The 14,398-nt window shown below is 41.2% G+C and overlaps 1 protein-coding gene across 1 annotated transcript in view; it reads right to left on the reverse strand.

Moving 5' to 3' along the window:
• Window positions 1-2,564: 2,564 nt before the first annotated feature.
• The window catches only part of BRF1 (BRF1 RNA polymerase III transcription initiation factor subunit), a 171,797-nt gene continuing 159,963 nt past the window's right edge, over window positions 2,565-14,398 (reverse strand). The window contains exons 16-18 of the mRNA XM_039732995.1: window positions 11,588-11,639; window positions 8,367-8,535; window positions 2,565-6,207 (exon numbers count right to left, since the gene is read on the reverse strand). Coding sequence (XP_039588929.1) covers window positions 6,170-6,207; window positions 8,367-8,535; window positions 11,588-11,639 — 259 coding nt within the window. The 3' untranslated portion in view covers window positions 2,565-6,169. The remainder of the gene's footprint in view (window positions 6,208-8,366; window positions 8,536-11,587; window positions 11,640-14,398) is intronic.

The following is a 14,398-nucleotide window of genomic DNA, read 5'->3' on the forward strand; positions in this document are numbered from 1 at the left end:
ATGGTAGGTCCCACTGATTTAATGCACCATGCAGCAGTAACTAACAATTTCTCAGTGGCCTTGCATAAGTTTGCTTCCAAGCAGTGAGCAGAGTTTTGAAAACATTTGCTTTAGCTGTATTTTATGCCATGCCAAGCCATGAATCTTACCTGAATGTGCTGGTGTGCGTTGCACTCTCCTCTGCTGAGCTCCCAGAGCCTGGGCAGGAATCACAGCCAATACAAGGATTAATCTGTTTCCCAGACACGATGCTGTGCTGAAGAACTGTTATTCAATTCCAACACATCCACCTCAGAGTAAGGCTGTGACCACCTAGAGAGTTCTGACAACTTCAGCCACCCCCATTTATATTAAAAGCAGCAGAACAGATAACTCCTCTTTGCTGTTTAATTAGGCAAGGCTTGACAGAGATGGAATGGGACTTAGCACAGTCTCTGGTTTTACCCCAGAGCACTTCTATCCCCTCCTTCACTACTGCTACCACCTCTAGAGACTGTTGGTAACAGCACAGATCCTCGAGTGATGTAACCCAGCAAAGCTCTTCCTGCTCACTGCTTACTGCACAGCCCAGTGCACATCATTACAAAGAATATTCCCTCATCTTTCTGGTTTTAATGCAGCTTTTCTCCTTAACATCAAACAACAACCCCTAAACTCACTCTAAATAATTTTTATATATATATATTTTTTTTTTTTTTTTTACTCAAGAAACAATGATATCTCATCATCTCTTCTTCCTCATCAGGCTTGGTGTCCTACCTCTTTCAATATTCTCCAGTGGACTGCTCAGGCTATAAATGATGAATTTCAGGCAGGATATACCATGAAAAAGAAGAGTCTGGAACTTTTGTGTGGAAAATGGACAACACTGCCCACCTCTGCTGCTGCCAAGATGCAGATTTTGTCCCTCTTAGTCTCTGTGTACTAATCCCTTTTACTTTTCCCACAGAAGAGCACTGAGAAAAAAAAATTACTTGGAAATCAGAGTGCTGGTGCTGTTTCTTTTTATTGCTCTGTTCAAATTCCTTTAATGTGCTGTATTTTTCTGCTTTTAAAGAATTGAGAAACTTTGCTAGGAGCACTGAGAGCAGTGAGAAAGCATTCTTGCTGCAATTTGGCAATAGAAATGGATTACACAGTGATTGCCATCCCTGTGCCCAGTACTGTGTGACTTACTGCCCTCCCACACAATAACAAATCTACAGTTCAGGCTAAAAGTTGTTAAATCCTGTGCTCCCGGAGTCCCATGGCAAGAAGGGAATTTTATTTTGCATTTTTATGAACTGTATGTGCCTCCCTAATTTCCATGAGAATGCACAACAGGTCCTGTAGAGAAAAAAATAATTACAATGAAGTAACACACCAAGTAAATTTGTTATGCCCTAAGTCCTGAATTCTCACTGAGCCTCCTTTCTCAAGTACTTAACTCCTTTTGTTAAACAGCCACCACTCACCAAGATCACTGCCAGGTATCAGGGTGGGCAAAAAACCACCTGAATAATGTGCTGTAACTCCTCCTATAGACAGGACAGGAGTAGGAAACTGCAACAGCCTCTTCTGTATTACAAAACACAAACATAAGAACAAATGTGCTATGACCTACTGGTGACAAATGAAGGTAATATAAAGCCTTGTAAGATTTCAGCTTTATTAGCATTATTTAACTTCTGAGAACCATTAAAGGAGGCATATTTGATGAATGCAGCTGTGGGGACAGAATGGTTTTCGTTATGAAGGCCTGGTGTGGCACAGAAGAGAAAAATGAGAGGACAAAGCCAAGAGCTGTACAGCTTGGGAAGAGCAGAAAAGATGAGGCCAAGGCAGTCAGTACTTTTTCACAGCTCAGATGTTAGCAGGGAGAGGGCATCTGTGATGGACACTGCTGGAGAAGCTCCAACTCCCACTGGAAATGGCTGGAACAGCTGAAGAGAAATCCAGATAAAAACATCCCAATGTCAATGAGAGCAGAAGTGTGCCTTGTTCACACTATGGGAACACAGTGAAATGCTGGAATGACACATTCTGCCTTATCAAATCCACTGTTAATCATCCTTTTATAGGCTAAAACTTTGCAGGAGACACTCCTGAGGATCCAGTAGTACCTCTTTTTCCAGCAAAAACAAAAAGGATCAAACACCCATCTGCACAAAGGGCAGATGTGGATTTTTGTCTCCAAACTGTGACTGCCAGATGTTGATAAAAGAACACGATTTTTAAGTCAGCACACACCTTATTTATCAAGATACAACTTTCAAAAACAAGCACTGGAACAGTTCCACTAAACACACACACCATATATTGTTCCCACAGTCAGTTAATTATACAGCTTAGTGGAAAAGCCTCGTTAATGTTATGTACTTTACAGAAAGTATCTACACCTATCAGTGGAACAGTATATTGTAAAAAACACTTGCCTGATTGCTGTGTCTTCCCTTTTAGAGACAAAAGAAAGCTCTAAATAACAAATTTTGGCCATGACCAACCAATCACGCAGCAATCAAAACTGAACATTTTTAAGAACTAAGAAAAATCAGAAATCATCAGGAGAGCATCACAGTAACAGATGGGCTACGTAAAGGTTTTATTTTTTATTTACAGCAAATATATTACAGTAAAAAAGGTTAACATGACTCATGGTTGTGGAAGGATGGTACATATGCATACATCAAAAAGGTTTCATTTTCTTGGCACTAACTGAACTGAATACAAGGATTCAACACAAAAATAAGAAACAGAACATTTATTAGGCAAACTCTAACTGTACACATCTGCAACTGGGGTTTCAATGCAATCCAAAGAACACAAACAAGTCATCAGGATGGCAAGGACTTTTTTGATGAACATGTTTAACCCTCAAGACAAGACTGTCTGGCACCATTTAAAAGTTGCTGTACTGAACACACTGATTTTAAAGAAATGTCACAGATGATTAAGACACTGAAAATGCACTCAGCACAGTGAAGAAGCCCATTATTTTCCTTATTTCTTTTTTCACTCCCACAGTACCAGAGTGTTAAAAGGCTGCATGGCAGACAAGCTGGATGCAACAGCTGGAGAATTTTTCCTGTCAAGCAAAGTGACTTGCAGCAAGAGTCACTTTCTGCAACAAACCCAATGATACACAGCTTGTGTGGCTTCAAGGAAGATGATCTAAGAATAACAAATGTTGAAGCCTTATAAGCTCTTTACATCATAATCAGAATCCTGAGAAAAGCAGGATCCAAATTACTCCAAGTGAATTCGGGCTTATGTATACACAACAAAATTGTCCAGATATACCAACAGTAGTAAACAGAGTTAATGCAGTGTTAATCTTTTTACATTTTAATGACTAGCTATAAAAACAGAAACTAGCATGTTCAAATCTGTTTACATTTCCTGAGCTTTGTTAAATGAAGAAGGAATGAACGTTACAAAAATCCCGGTAAGTCACCAATAAATTAAAAATGTACATAACCACTACAGCTTAAGAAGCTCAGAGTGAAGTCTGCCTAGCCAATATTCTTTCTTTAGGAATCCTGTACAGAAGCCATGCCATTAACTTCACCAGCAATACTGAGATGCTATGGAATTGTAGGTCTTTTATTTTTTTTTTCCCTTGCTCTTCCAGCAGATTGCCTGATGGCCTTTCCTAATCAAATCATATGAGAGCATTCAAAAACTGCAGCCCTCTACTTGCAGCGCACAAAACAATGTTCTCAGCAACACAATGTACTACTGAAATTCAAATTTCCTAGCTGCAGTTATTTGGGTGGGCTCTCAGCTCTCACACACAACACCACCACCCTGGCAGCAGGATTGGTATCCTTTGGGGGCACAAAGCAGGAGACTGGAGGAAAGACCCTCAGCAAAATCCATCTTAGCCCATCTTAGCAGTTTCTTTAAGAGCCAACATCTTGCATTTGAGAAAAGCACTCGACCTACATGAGTCATACACATGTTTATTTATGCATGTTTATTTCCTGCATAGAGAATACTGTGTACCTTGGAATAAAACCCAAGCCTTGAGAACATACTGAGAGTATATTTGTAGCAGTGCTATGGAAGATTAATTCAAACCCAAACAATCAAACTCAACGGTCTCAAAGACTTGCAGAGCACAAACTTTGATAAAACAAACCACTTTTTAGAAAACTGTCTGCTTATAGCATACTTCTATTTTATGGTGTAGATAAAAGAGAGGTAGAAAGGTTTATCTCCTCAGTATCAGTTTCTGTGCAGTATTTATAAAATGTCAGAAAAAAAATCTATAGCTTTTCAGTGAAAATGCCAGCTTTTCTCCTAAGAATTATAAGGAATCTCTTCTTTCCACTTAAGTGCTGTAAACTAAGTAACTGGAATCTGGTTCAGAAGAGCTATTCTTTCCAGTAGCCTTACCACACCAATTTTGTTACCAAATTCTGCTTCTAAGAAGTCATTACAGAAATACTGCTATACAGGGCTCAACAATTCCTCACAGATACAACCCACCAAGCCATATTTACCAGCCAAATAGTATCAAGTCTGCTCCTAAAAAAGGCACTCACTCTTGCACGATCCATCTTATGCAAGCTACCAAGAGGGACAGAGAAGAATGGAAGTATGGAAGGCTGTGTGCCCCTTCCCCTCTTTGGTGATGACCTCAGATGTGAGCACCATTATCACCCTGTCTGGCAGAGCATCCTGAAGCAGCTTCTCTTCCTGCCACGATCCAATCTCTGTAGCAGGAGGATGGATGGTGCTTTAGTAACGAGCGCTCCTCAAAAAAGGGAAAAAGGAAGACCCGACCTGGAGACACAGCTGAACAGAAACTGTGCTGTTAAGATAAATATCCATCTTTCCCTGGTGTTAAGAGAAGCCTGCAGCACTACAGTTTTCATGATTGTCACCAGATAAGGGAGAGAGATGGAAACATCAGCTGCAGACATCAAGAGTGTGATCCAGAGTGCAGTGCATTTCCCACGGAGCCCAGAGCCTCGGGCCCAGCAGTGCCAGGGGAAGGCAGCTCAGAGGCACCAGGGTGGGACCCCTGCTCTTCTGGCACTGCCAGAACTGATCTATCTGTGACAGAGGACCTGCCTGCTGACATTTTGGGGCACACAGAGCTGGAGCTCCAGCTTTATTCACATAGCAACGACTGTTCAAGGATGGGATTTGAGCTATGAAAGTCAGGCTGCTGCATGGTGACCTTTAATTTACCCAGTGAATGCTAAGCAAATTACATTAAATTAAATTCAGTCAAAGCAGATGCTAGCTTATTTATTAAAAAGCTCAGCTTTCTCTTTCTTTCAACTGGTTTTAGAGACCAGCAGCTCTTGGGAGCAGACCTTCACTCTAACTAAGTCAGGCAAGAGCAGCTCCACAGAGATGGCCAGAGTAACTCTCCTGCAGCAACACCAGGCTAAAGTAGACCTGGCTTTCCCTAAGGATGCCCAGCAACAGCTCATGAGCTCAGCATCTTTGCCTCCTTGCTCCCTGCACTTCCTACCCAGCCCAGGTGTTCTCCCTCCTTCCACAAAAACCACACCGGACTCACAGTGGAAGACAATTCTTCATTGCCTTCTACTGTCAGATATTTTAAGAAATCTATGAATTTACTAATATAAAGAAGTATTTACTCTGTTTCAGAAAGCCAGTACTGCTCTGCAAATATATAACTTTTGACAGGGTTGGGTAAGGGAACTCATATACAATAACATGGTCGCATTCACGATCCAGGTTGGAAACATTTCCTTCTGTCAGCTGTAGCATGATGAGACTGACTAATGTTCCTGTACTCAAATAATCAACAGGCCCTGTCCTTCAACCTGCTCCCTTCCAGCAGTATGCCTAAAAGCAGTCACATAAATAAGAGATGTGCTGCTTTCAGCCACACAGGCTTCATGCACAGTCTGTTTTGTCTCTTTCCTTTTGCTCTCTGGAAACATTACTCTCATTAATTTAATTCTCCAACTATGATCCACCAAAATAAAAATAAATTCAAGTAGGAATCCAAACTGGTTATTGCTGGGTTATGGGTCAATGTAAACTGACCAGACCCAATGCCAACCTTGAATTCACTTTAGAAAAGTAAGGATTGTTCGATTACATTTGCTGACCATAGACAGCTTCTTTCACTATTCATACAGCTTGAAGACTGAAGATTTGCTGAGAACAAGACACAGTCCATGTCCCCTGGAAGTAAATGGAGCTAATAGCCATCATCTTCATCCATATCACAGCCATAATCTGAAACACACAAAGACAAGGGCATATAAAAATGCAAATATTCTGGGTAGATGGAAGACACAACAGAAGTATTGCTTCATTAAGGTTGTTTTCTTGCTATATAACTACAGAATAAGTTTGGCCTTAGGCAAGCATTTAAAAAATAATCTATTTTCTTAGGCCTAAGTAAGTTCTTGCATGTACTTCCCTCAATGAAATAAAATTATTTTTAAGCATGTATGTGTAAATATCTCTTCTTACTTGTCACTAGACCCTCATTTAGGAATACTTGGCACATGTATATGTGAAATACTTGCTTTAATTTAGAGGTTAAGGTGATCAAGCCTGATTGTCACAAGTGACTTGGCCCACAGTGGCTGATAAGCAGCAGCATTACATTTACAAGTAGGCACGTTTTTCACTAGATATAGGCACCAAGGAAAAAGCTGGTTTGTTTATATTATTCATGGATTTATGAGCTGAAATTGCAAGGGCTCAGAGATAGCTCAGAGTTCCCATCAACATCAAAAGAGTCATGGAATGAATCCTGACCGTTGCATCTGACTCAGATCTCCCTTATCTTCTTACTTCTAGACTTAAAATTTTTGCCCAGATTTTTTTAATCCAGTTTTGTTTTCTTAAACAATGCTGAGTGCAAAGACTGTGTGCTGTGTGTCAGAAGGCAAGGCTGTATGTTTCTAATGCACCAATTTCTCTTCTGTGTGCTTCTGAATGCACTGACAGATATTTTCTGCTGTGTAGATGAACCTATGGATAATTATTGCATTTGAGCACTGAGGAAAGTTAAATTTCATATTCCAAATCCAATACAGGGCAACATCTCACCCAAAGAGACAAGCAAATGCTCAGAAGCAGAATTAAGTGTAATCTATAATGATTTGTGTAGAATGGGTGAAGTTCACCATCTGTAATTCATGTAGTTATTGCAGGCAGGCAGGTCTAAAATCCACAGAGAAAGCAGCTAGGAAAGAGTTATTTGCTGTGCTGAGCAGCTCTGTACACCTGCATTCGAATTCTGGGAATACTACTTTCCTTTTCCTTTTTATTTTTTAACTCTAATTTTTCAGCTGTTGTCCAGACCAGACAGGGAGTAGTGGAATGTTCTCAGAATGGTTCAAAATTAGTAACATTTACAAAGAAAAAAACACTCACTGACCTTTATTCTATTTTTGTGGGGGGTTTATTAATAAACATAGACCCACCCTCCCCCACATGGATGCCTTTTCTTGGGAACGTTATTCTAATAATAAATGCAGGCAACAAACTGTTTTTCCTACAGTTCAGCAATTATTTTCCAGCAGAGAAATCAATTTAAAAGCAACAGACACTTTTGTGAAATGTATACATATTGTCTAAAAAGCTAAATGAATAGTGATGGAAAGATTTTTGCAGTAAATAACATTTCAGTGGGAAACTTATTCTCATCTTGAGTCTTCGCAACCCATAATTAGCAGTTCCCATTTTAAAAATAATTCTGTGTATTTTCAAAGCTTAACTTCTAAAGGGAAGTTTTTAATAAAGGATAAATGTGGATGTGTCCAGCTAGGAAAAACCACAGTGGAGAGGAGACTGCCTTTTCCTGCCAGCAAAGAAATCTAATTAAACCAGTGGCTTTGCTGGGTAACCCAAAGAAATTAGCACACATCTGTGTACCATACATGCACCAACAATGCCATTCCTGCACTTGGGGAACTACTGCTTCCTCCTAACACCTTCCCCAGAAACAGAGTGTGATGATTTCTTGTGTTTTGAGCTGGACAGACACATCCCCAGGGCTCATGGGCAGCCTGGACATCACTGCAGCCTCCACAGAGGAGGCACAGGAGAAGGGAGGGGAGGCTCAGGGCACCCCAGGCACTGCTAATGGAGGGGTTACTGACCCCTAACTCCTCAGATCCACCTTAATAAACCCAATGCTCGAAAACACCTCACACTTCAGTTTGTTCTTGAGAAGCTCTCTTAGCTTAAAGCTCGAGATACAAAGTTTTCTCAGGAGGAGTCTCCAAGGTCAGGTTTCAGACAAGGGTGATTCCAGGCTTCCCACGGGAAGGGGCAATGCTGAAAAGGCAGCAGGAGCTCTGGGACAAACAGGGGAACCCTGTGTCCCCATCCCTCCAAGAACAAGGCCCACAGCACCAGAGATGGTAACCCCAGCTCACCATTTCCTCCCATTAACTGCAAGGCGCTCATGCAGTGATCTTCATCATCTTCTACCTCTTCCTCTTCCACCTCTTCATCAGGGTTGTAAGCTACTGGGCCACTCTCCACAAGCACAGCTGCTGGTTTTTCTACATTAGAGGCTTCAGCCTGTGCATTTGGAAAGGTAACCTGCATAAAAGAAGAGAGAACAGTAGAGCAGCTGTGCAGCTGTTCTTTTGGTCCAATATTTGTACAGAACTTTAGCAGCTTCCAAACAATAGGGACAGGAGAGATGGAAGCTCATGTCCACTGCTACAGGTTCAGCTGTCCTAATGGAAGTACGAATTAAAGTCAGGCAAAACCACCCAGTTTTCACTTAGTCCAGAACCAGACAACTGAAATATCCTGTAATGGTAGCAGCAGAACAAGGATTCTCTGGCAAGCACAAGGGCAGGAGAAATTTGGGAGCGAAGGCTCCTCAGTAGAGCTCTGTGGGAAAACTTACAAACCTCTCCCACGGTGTGCTCAACTCACATCAGGCCTATTACAAAATAACAACGCTATTGACAATTTAATGATAGCAAAAATGTACCCTTCAGATCAGAAAAAGCCCAACATGTATTAGTTTTGACAGCTCTGGTTGGATTTATTTGGCGGCGCAATGAGCTGTGGAACAAATAGCACTCTGCAGACAGCACTTAATGTGATGGCAGAGCACTCAGTTGATAATACACACTGGCACCTGTACCACTACCTATGGAATTCAGCAGAATAATGATCTCCAAACACTAACTTGGGAATCAATCATGGATGGGACCTGTTCTGTACGTGGTCCTCCCCAGCTGCTCCAAGGTTAGGCAGGACACAGCATGGAGGGAGGGAGGGAAAGGGCAACACCACAAGAGAACAGAGGTGAATTTGGAGTAGGTAATGCTGTCTTTGGTTCACTAAGGAGAGTTCTGGGAACAGGGCAGGAAGCTGCAACAAAGCCTGTGCCAGCACAGCCCAGGCTCTGCTCTTCTCATTTTCATGGTGTGCTCAGTCTGGAGCTCCACCTCCTTCTCTCATCCAGGGAAGAAACATCACAGGAGCTTTACTTGCATCAGCTCTGTAATAGGGTACTTTCCACACCCATTCTGTTCTTGGACTGCTGGGGGTTCATACATCAGAGCCCATGGCACACAAAACCAGCCAATTAATAGCAATTGGAAGAACCTTAAAGATTAACCATGAATGCTGGGTTGTCATGTAAAGAACTCTGAGAAGGGAATATTGACAGTACCTGCCACCAGTCAGCTGTTACCAGCACCAAGTCATCTACTTTCCCTAGTAAGAAAGATGGAAAAGACTGGGACCACTTCCTTGGAAGACCAGTGGTGAAGTGCTTCTAAAAATGAATGGCCCAAAAAACCCCAACTCCTCTGGTCCATACCATGAGAAAAGTGCCACAGTGCTCTAGGTTTTAAATTACAGTACACAACCATGTACTGCAACATGTTCTCCACTTCCATAGGCAGCAAGCTCTGATAAAATGCTGTAGTTTATTTTTATTTATTTATTTATAAATGTATTTACTTGGGATGCAGTATCTCCCAGGATCCCTGCAACTCCAGGCACTTCAGAGATACACCATAAGAGAAAATCCCTGTACCAGAAAGTTGATAGTCTAATTATTCAAACATCAAAGCTTTTCCTGAACTTGTCATACACCATGACAGTCAACCTAAAGAATCTGCTTGAGTTTTTCAAAGTCACCTCAGGGTTTTCTCCAATAGCTCATTAATAGGGCAAAAGACACCCATTAATTTTAATAGAAAATCAAGTATTTAGATATTCTGATCAGTCAAAGACAGGTTTTCATTATTTTTTAATGCTCAAATTAATCATATTATTTAGAGGAACTTCCCTCCAGTTTATATTTCCTACCATTGCTTTTGCCTCCAGAGTGATCAAATTGAGTCCATCTTGGTATAGCAGAAATAGACACAAGAGTTTGAAACAAATCAGCATCATAATACACATCAATTTATATGTTTAAAAGTATCCATCTGCTCTGAAAAAGTGGGTGAATATAAAGGAGCTACAATTGAGCATTTTTTTTTTAAATTGCACCATGCTAATTAAAATGTGACCTTCTTCTAATTATCATGTCCACTTCCAGACTGCTGTACTTCTAAAAATGTGCAGAGTTTTCTAATGAGCATAGAATAAGAAGTGAAAATGTATTTCCCTAGGCAGGATATCAAACTGTTTCTGAAAATCAATGACTTTTAGTCATGTTAAAAATAAGGCAGTCAAACAACACCTTTAAATAGAACTTCCTGAATTCACTTCCAGACATCCTGGACTGGAGTTTGGCACTTAGCTTTATGTATGGATGGGCAATTGTCAAAGGTGTTAAACTACCCAAGGGAACTGGTTCACTTTCAGAAGGATGTCAGTCTCACACGTTCACAGGCAAGAGGGACAAATACCTTTGGCATACTGAATTTCTAGATATGCAGTAGACAGTTTGTTGTATAGAAAATGCCTGTGAACACTCTGTACAGTGTGAAATTAAAGCACTGTGAAAGAAAGTGAAAGAAAGCAGCCATCATCGTTATCTGGTTTCACTGAAAATAATAATGATGTGAAAATAATCATGGTCCCTTTGGGAGGTGCACAAAGCCACCCAAGGAGGGCTCCTGCCAGTGGCCACTTACCAGCACACATTACATTTTCAAACTAAACAAAGCAAGGAGTATACAAAGAGTATAAGAGAACAAAGCCAGGCTGTATAGGGTAAGCTCTTTCCACACTGGTCTCTGACAGAAGCCCAGCCCATCCCTGGGGTCAGCTCTGGCTGTACAAAAGTGGAGTTTGCAAAGTCCTTCTTCTCTGTGAGGACAGTCCCAGTGCTGAGAAACACGCACGAGCTCTGCCCTCTCCAACTCCCCCTGACCATTTATTTGACACGGACCTTTTTAGATGCTTGCAGGGGGGTTTCTCTTTTTTGCTGTCCAATGAAGCATCATGAGGCTGTGCTAATGTTCTGGATGGATAAGTAAGGCAAGTCTGGGTTAGAAAACAGCCAATCTCAGCTTTGCAGTGTTCACAGTAACCAATCCCTGGCCTGGTCAGACAAACAAGACTCATTTCTTTTACCCTTATCTACCACATGACCAGAGCCAGGCTGAAAATAGCTTGTGGGAATTTCCAAAGTCAACCTGTTGCACCAGAAGAAGTGCTGGACTTTTCATACCTCCTCAGTGGCAGCCTTCTTAGCAAACTGGGTTGAAATCAAGGGTCTTAATCTGCAAAGAAAGAAAGAAAAAATGCTGAACACCAGAAAAGTTGCACAAGAGTTTGACACAGAGTATTCATTCTCCAAACAGTGAAAGCACTTTGCTAGTGTTATGTTGTGCAATTACTTTTTTAATGATTCGAGATAAAGAGCAGAGAGCCACAAATGCCACGATAATTAACACACACATTCCCTTGGAAGCGTCTGTCCCAGATCAAGGTAATAATAAAAGATGCCAGCACAGTAGCTAAACCTCATCTCAAACTGCAGCCCCAGCTTCTGCCCAAGGTCTTTGAAATAGCTGTGTTTTGTCACATTTTACAAAAATCAAAAGAACACCGATTTTTGGAAGAATGCAGACGTGGCAAGACTGGGCCATGCTCTGATTACCCAGCACTGGTCTGCAACTGCTTCTCTGCATCTGGTGATGCATAGAGGATACCAGTAAGATTATGCATGCAGGATACCATAATCCTCACAGGCAAGAATTTAACATCCAGCTACAGAAATCTTCAAAAAAACCCCACAGGGATCCTGAATACCTTGAATGAGAAATGACAGAAATTGAACATAAACATTTCTAAAAACTCTGCATCAGATGTGAAAGAGAGCTGAGTATTTGGAGGAGAAGAGCTGGATCAGTATAACTTTACAGCTAAGTGTTAAATATTATTACTTCTGAAAAACATTTCATAGTCTGTTGTTTCCTTACTGCCAAGAAGGCTGCTCTCAATCCATCATTTAGTGTTACTTTCTGGTCTCTCCTGCTCATCTAGATGGATCTAGTCACGAAGAGGATGACTTGCTTTCTACAGAAACACTGCTCAGACAGCTCCTCAAGCACGTCTTTTAACGAAGTCTAGGCAAACAACTTAATGAATACCAATTTATGCCTCCAGAGATACAGTCTTTTATGATAAGCAGTATTTTACTCTCATTTTTCTCTTAGTCATTCCTCCTTGTTAACACACAGAAACTCGTTGTTTTCCTACTTATTTATTTATTTCAAATAATCAGCAAGAGGAAACAAAACCCCAGAGAATGAGCAGGGGAGACTCAGATCATTATCTCTGATGGTGGAGACAATATTAAAATACAAGGTATTAGCTAAGCTCCAGAAAGGTTCAAAAACTGGTCATCTCTGAAATGCTTTGCAGGACCCAAAAGGCATTTCAGCAACTCAATTAACTGAAGGTGCTTCCTCCTAGCAGATCAAAACAAAAATAAGCTAAGGGAATGTTTCAGGAGCAGTGCCACTGAAGAATCCAGAACACATTATTCTGCTACAGATACTTCTTTTCATATTATATAATTACAAAAAAATTCAAGAAAGATATTCACTTGTCCTACATAAATATCTATTACTTACAAATCCTGGTCGACCTCTGGGCTCAGAGAGATTATATTTGAAGACATGGCCACACTCCTCCCTATGTGCTCAGCCTTCTCTTTCCATTATCTAACCCCAATTGTAGAGTTTCCACCTTTAAACGCTGTCAAGTCCAACCTGCTGCAAAGAGCAGGGATACCTTCAACCTGAGCAGGTTGCTCAGAGCCTGTCCAACCTGACCCTGGATGTGTCCAGGGTCAGGGAATCCACCACCTCTCTGGGCCTGTGCCATTGCCTCACACTCCTTCCTAGCAAAACAATTTCTTCCTTAATTCCTGAGATTTGAGAGTACCTACTTACTTTCAACCACTGTTTTCCAAAAAAATCACCCTGTTTAGATGCTTATAAACATATGGATGCAGCAAAGCCAAAAGGCTGCATAGCTGAAGGATTCTAATTACAAAACAGGTTGTGTTTCACTGACATGACTGAAAAACACCCAACATTGGTAAGAAATGGAAGACTTTTATTTTAAATTCACAGCCATGATTATTGCAATTAACATTGTACCAAAGATAGCACCTTTTCCCTCCTGCTACCCAAAGACATCAGACCTCCCTGGAGCACCCTGAAAATATTTCCTCCCCCCAATTAAAATCAAGCTGTTGAGTAAGACTCACAAGGTAATCAGAAACTGCTGACATTTCTTTTAGAGCAAATTATACATGTGCTCACACAGTGAAGAAAACAATCACAGCTACAGGAAGCAGAGTAAACATTCCAGTTTCATTTTAATTAAAATGGTCCCCTAATGAAAATAAAAAGATTCACGTTTATGAAAAGCCTATTTGCAAAAACTTTAGTGCTACATCCAAGAGCCCTTCCATACCATTTCTCAGCAGCAAGGGATTCAGACCCAAACTGAAATTAAAGGTGTATTTCTGTTCCACGAGAGCCACTCACAAGGTGCACATCTTCACTTCCTCACTGTCATCTGATCTGACAATATAGTTTCTCTCTCAGCACAGTATAAAATGCATCCAAAAGCAGTGGGGTGGATCCTGCTCCTGCCACGGATGGTCAGCACCTGCTGCAGGCCAGATCCAAGGGTGGATCTCCTCACCTGGGTGGAATGGCTCAGCCCACTGCCCCTCCATACTACCTGCTTCCTGAAACACTACCCACGACACTGGAAAAAAGTAAAACCATCACAAAAACTTATTTCCCGCTGAAATAATGGCTTTGATTCAAACTACAGCTATAAAAGTTATAAATACATAACCCCCTTGGCTCTCCTTATGCCTAGGGAGAACCCTACTATTACTGTACAAAACCACTGAAGAAGGTTTTATAGTTGGGGTGTTGTTTTGTTTCTTAAATGCCCCAAAGTCCTGACCTTCTTAAACCAGAGCAGCTGCTGCCACACCAGCCATATGGAG

Source organism: Passer montanus, unplaced genomic scaffold, assembly GCF_014805655.1.
Source record: "Passer montanus isolate IOZ18808 unplaced genomic scaffold, ASM1480565v1 scaffold82, whole genome shotgun sequence".
Taxonomy (NCBI): domain Eukaryota; kingdom Metazoa; phylum Chordata; class Aves; order Passeriformes; family Passeridae; genus Passer; species Passer montanus.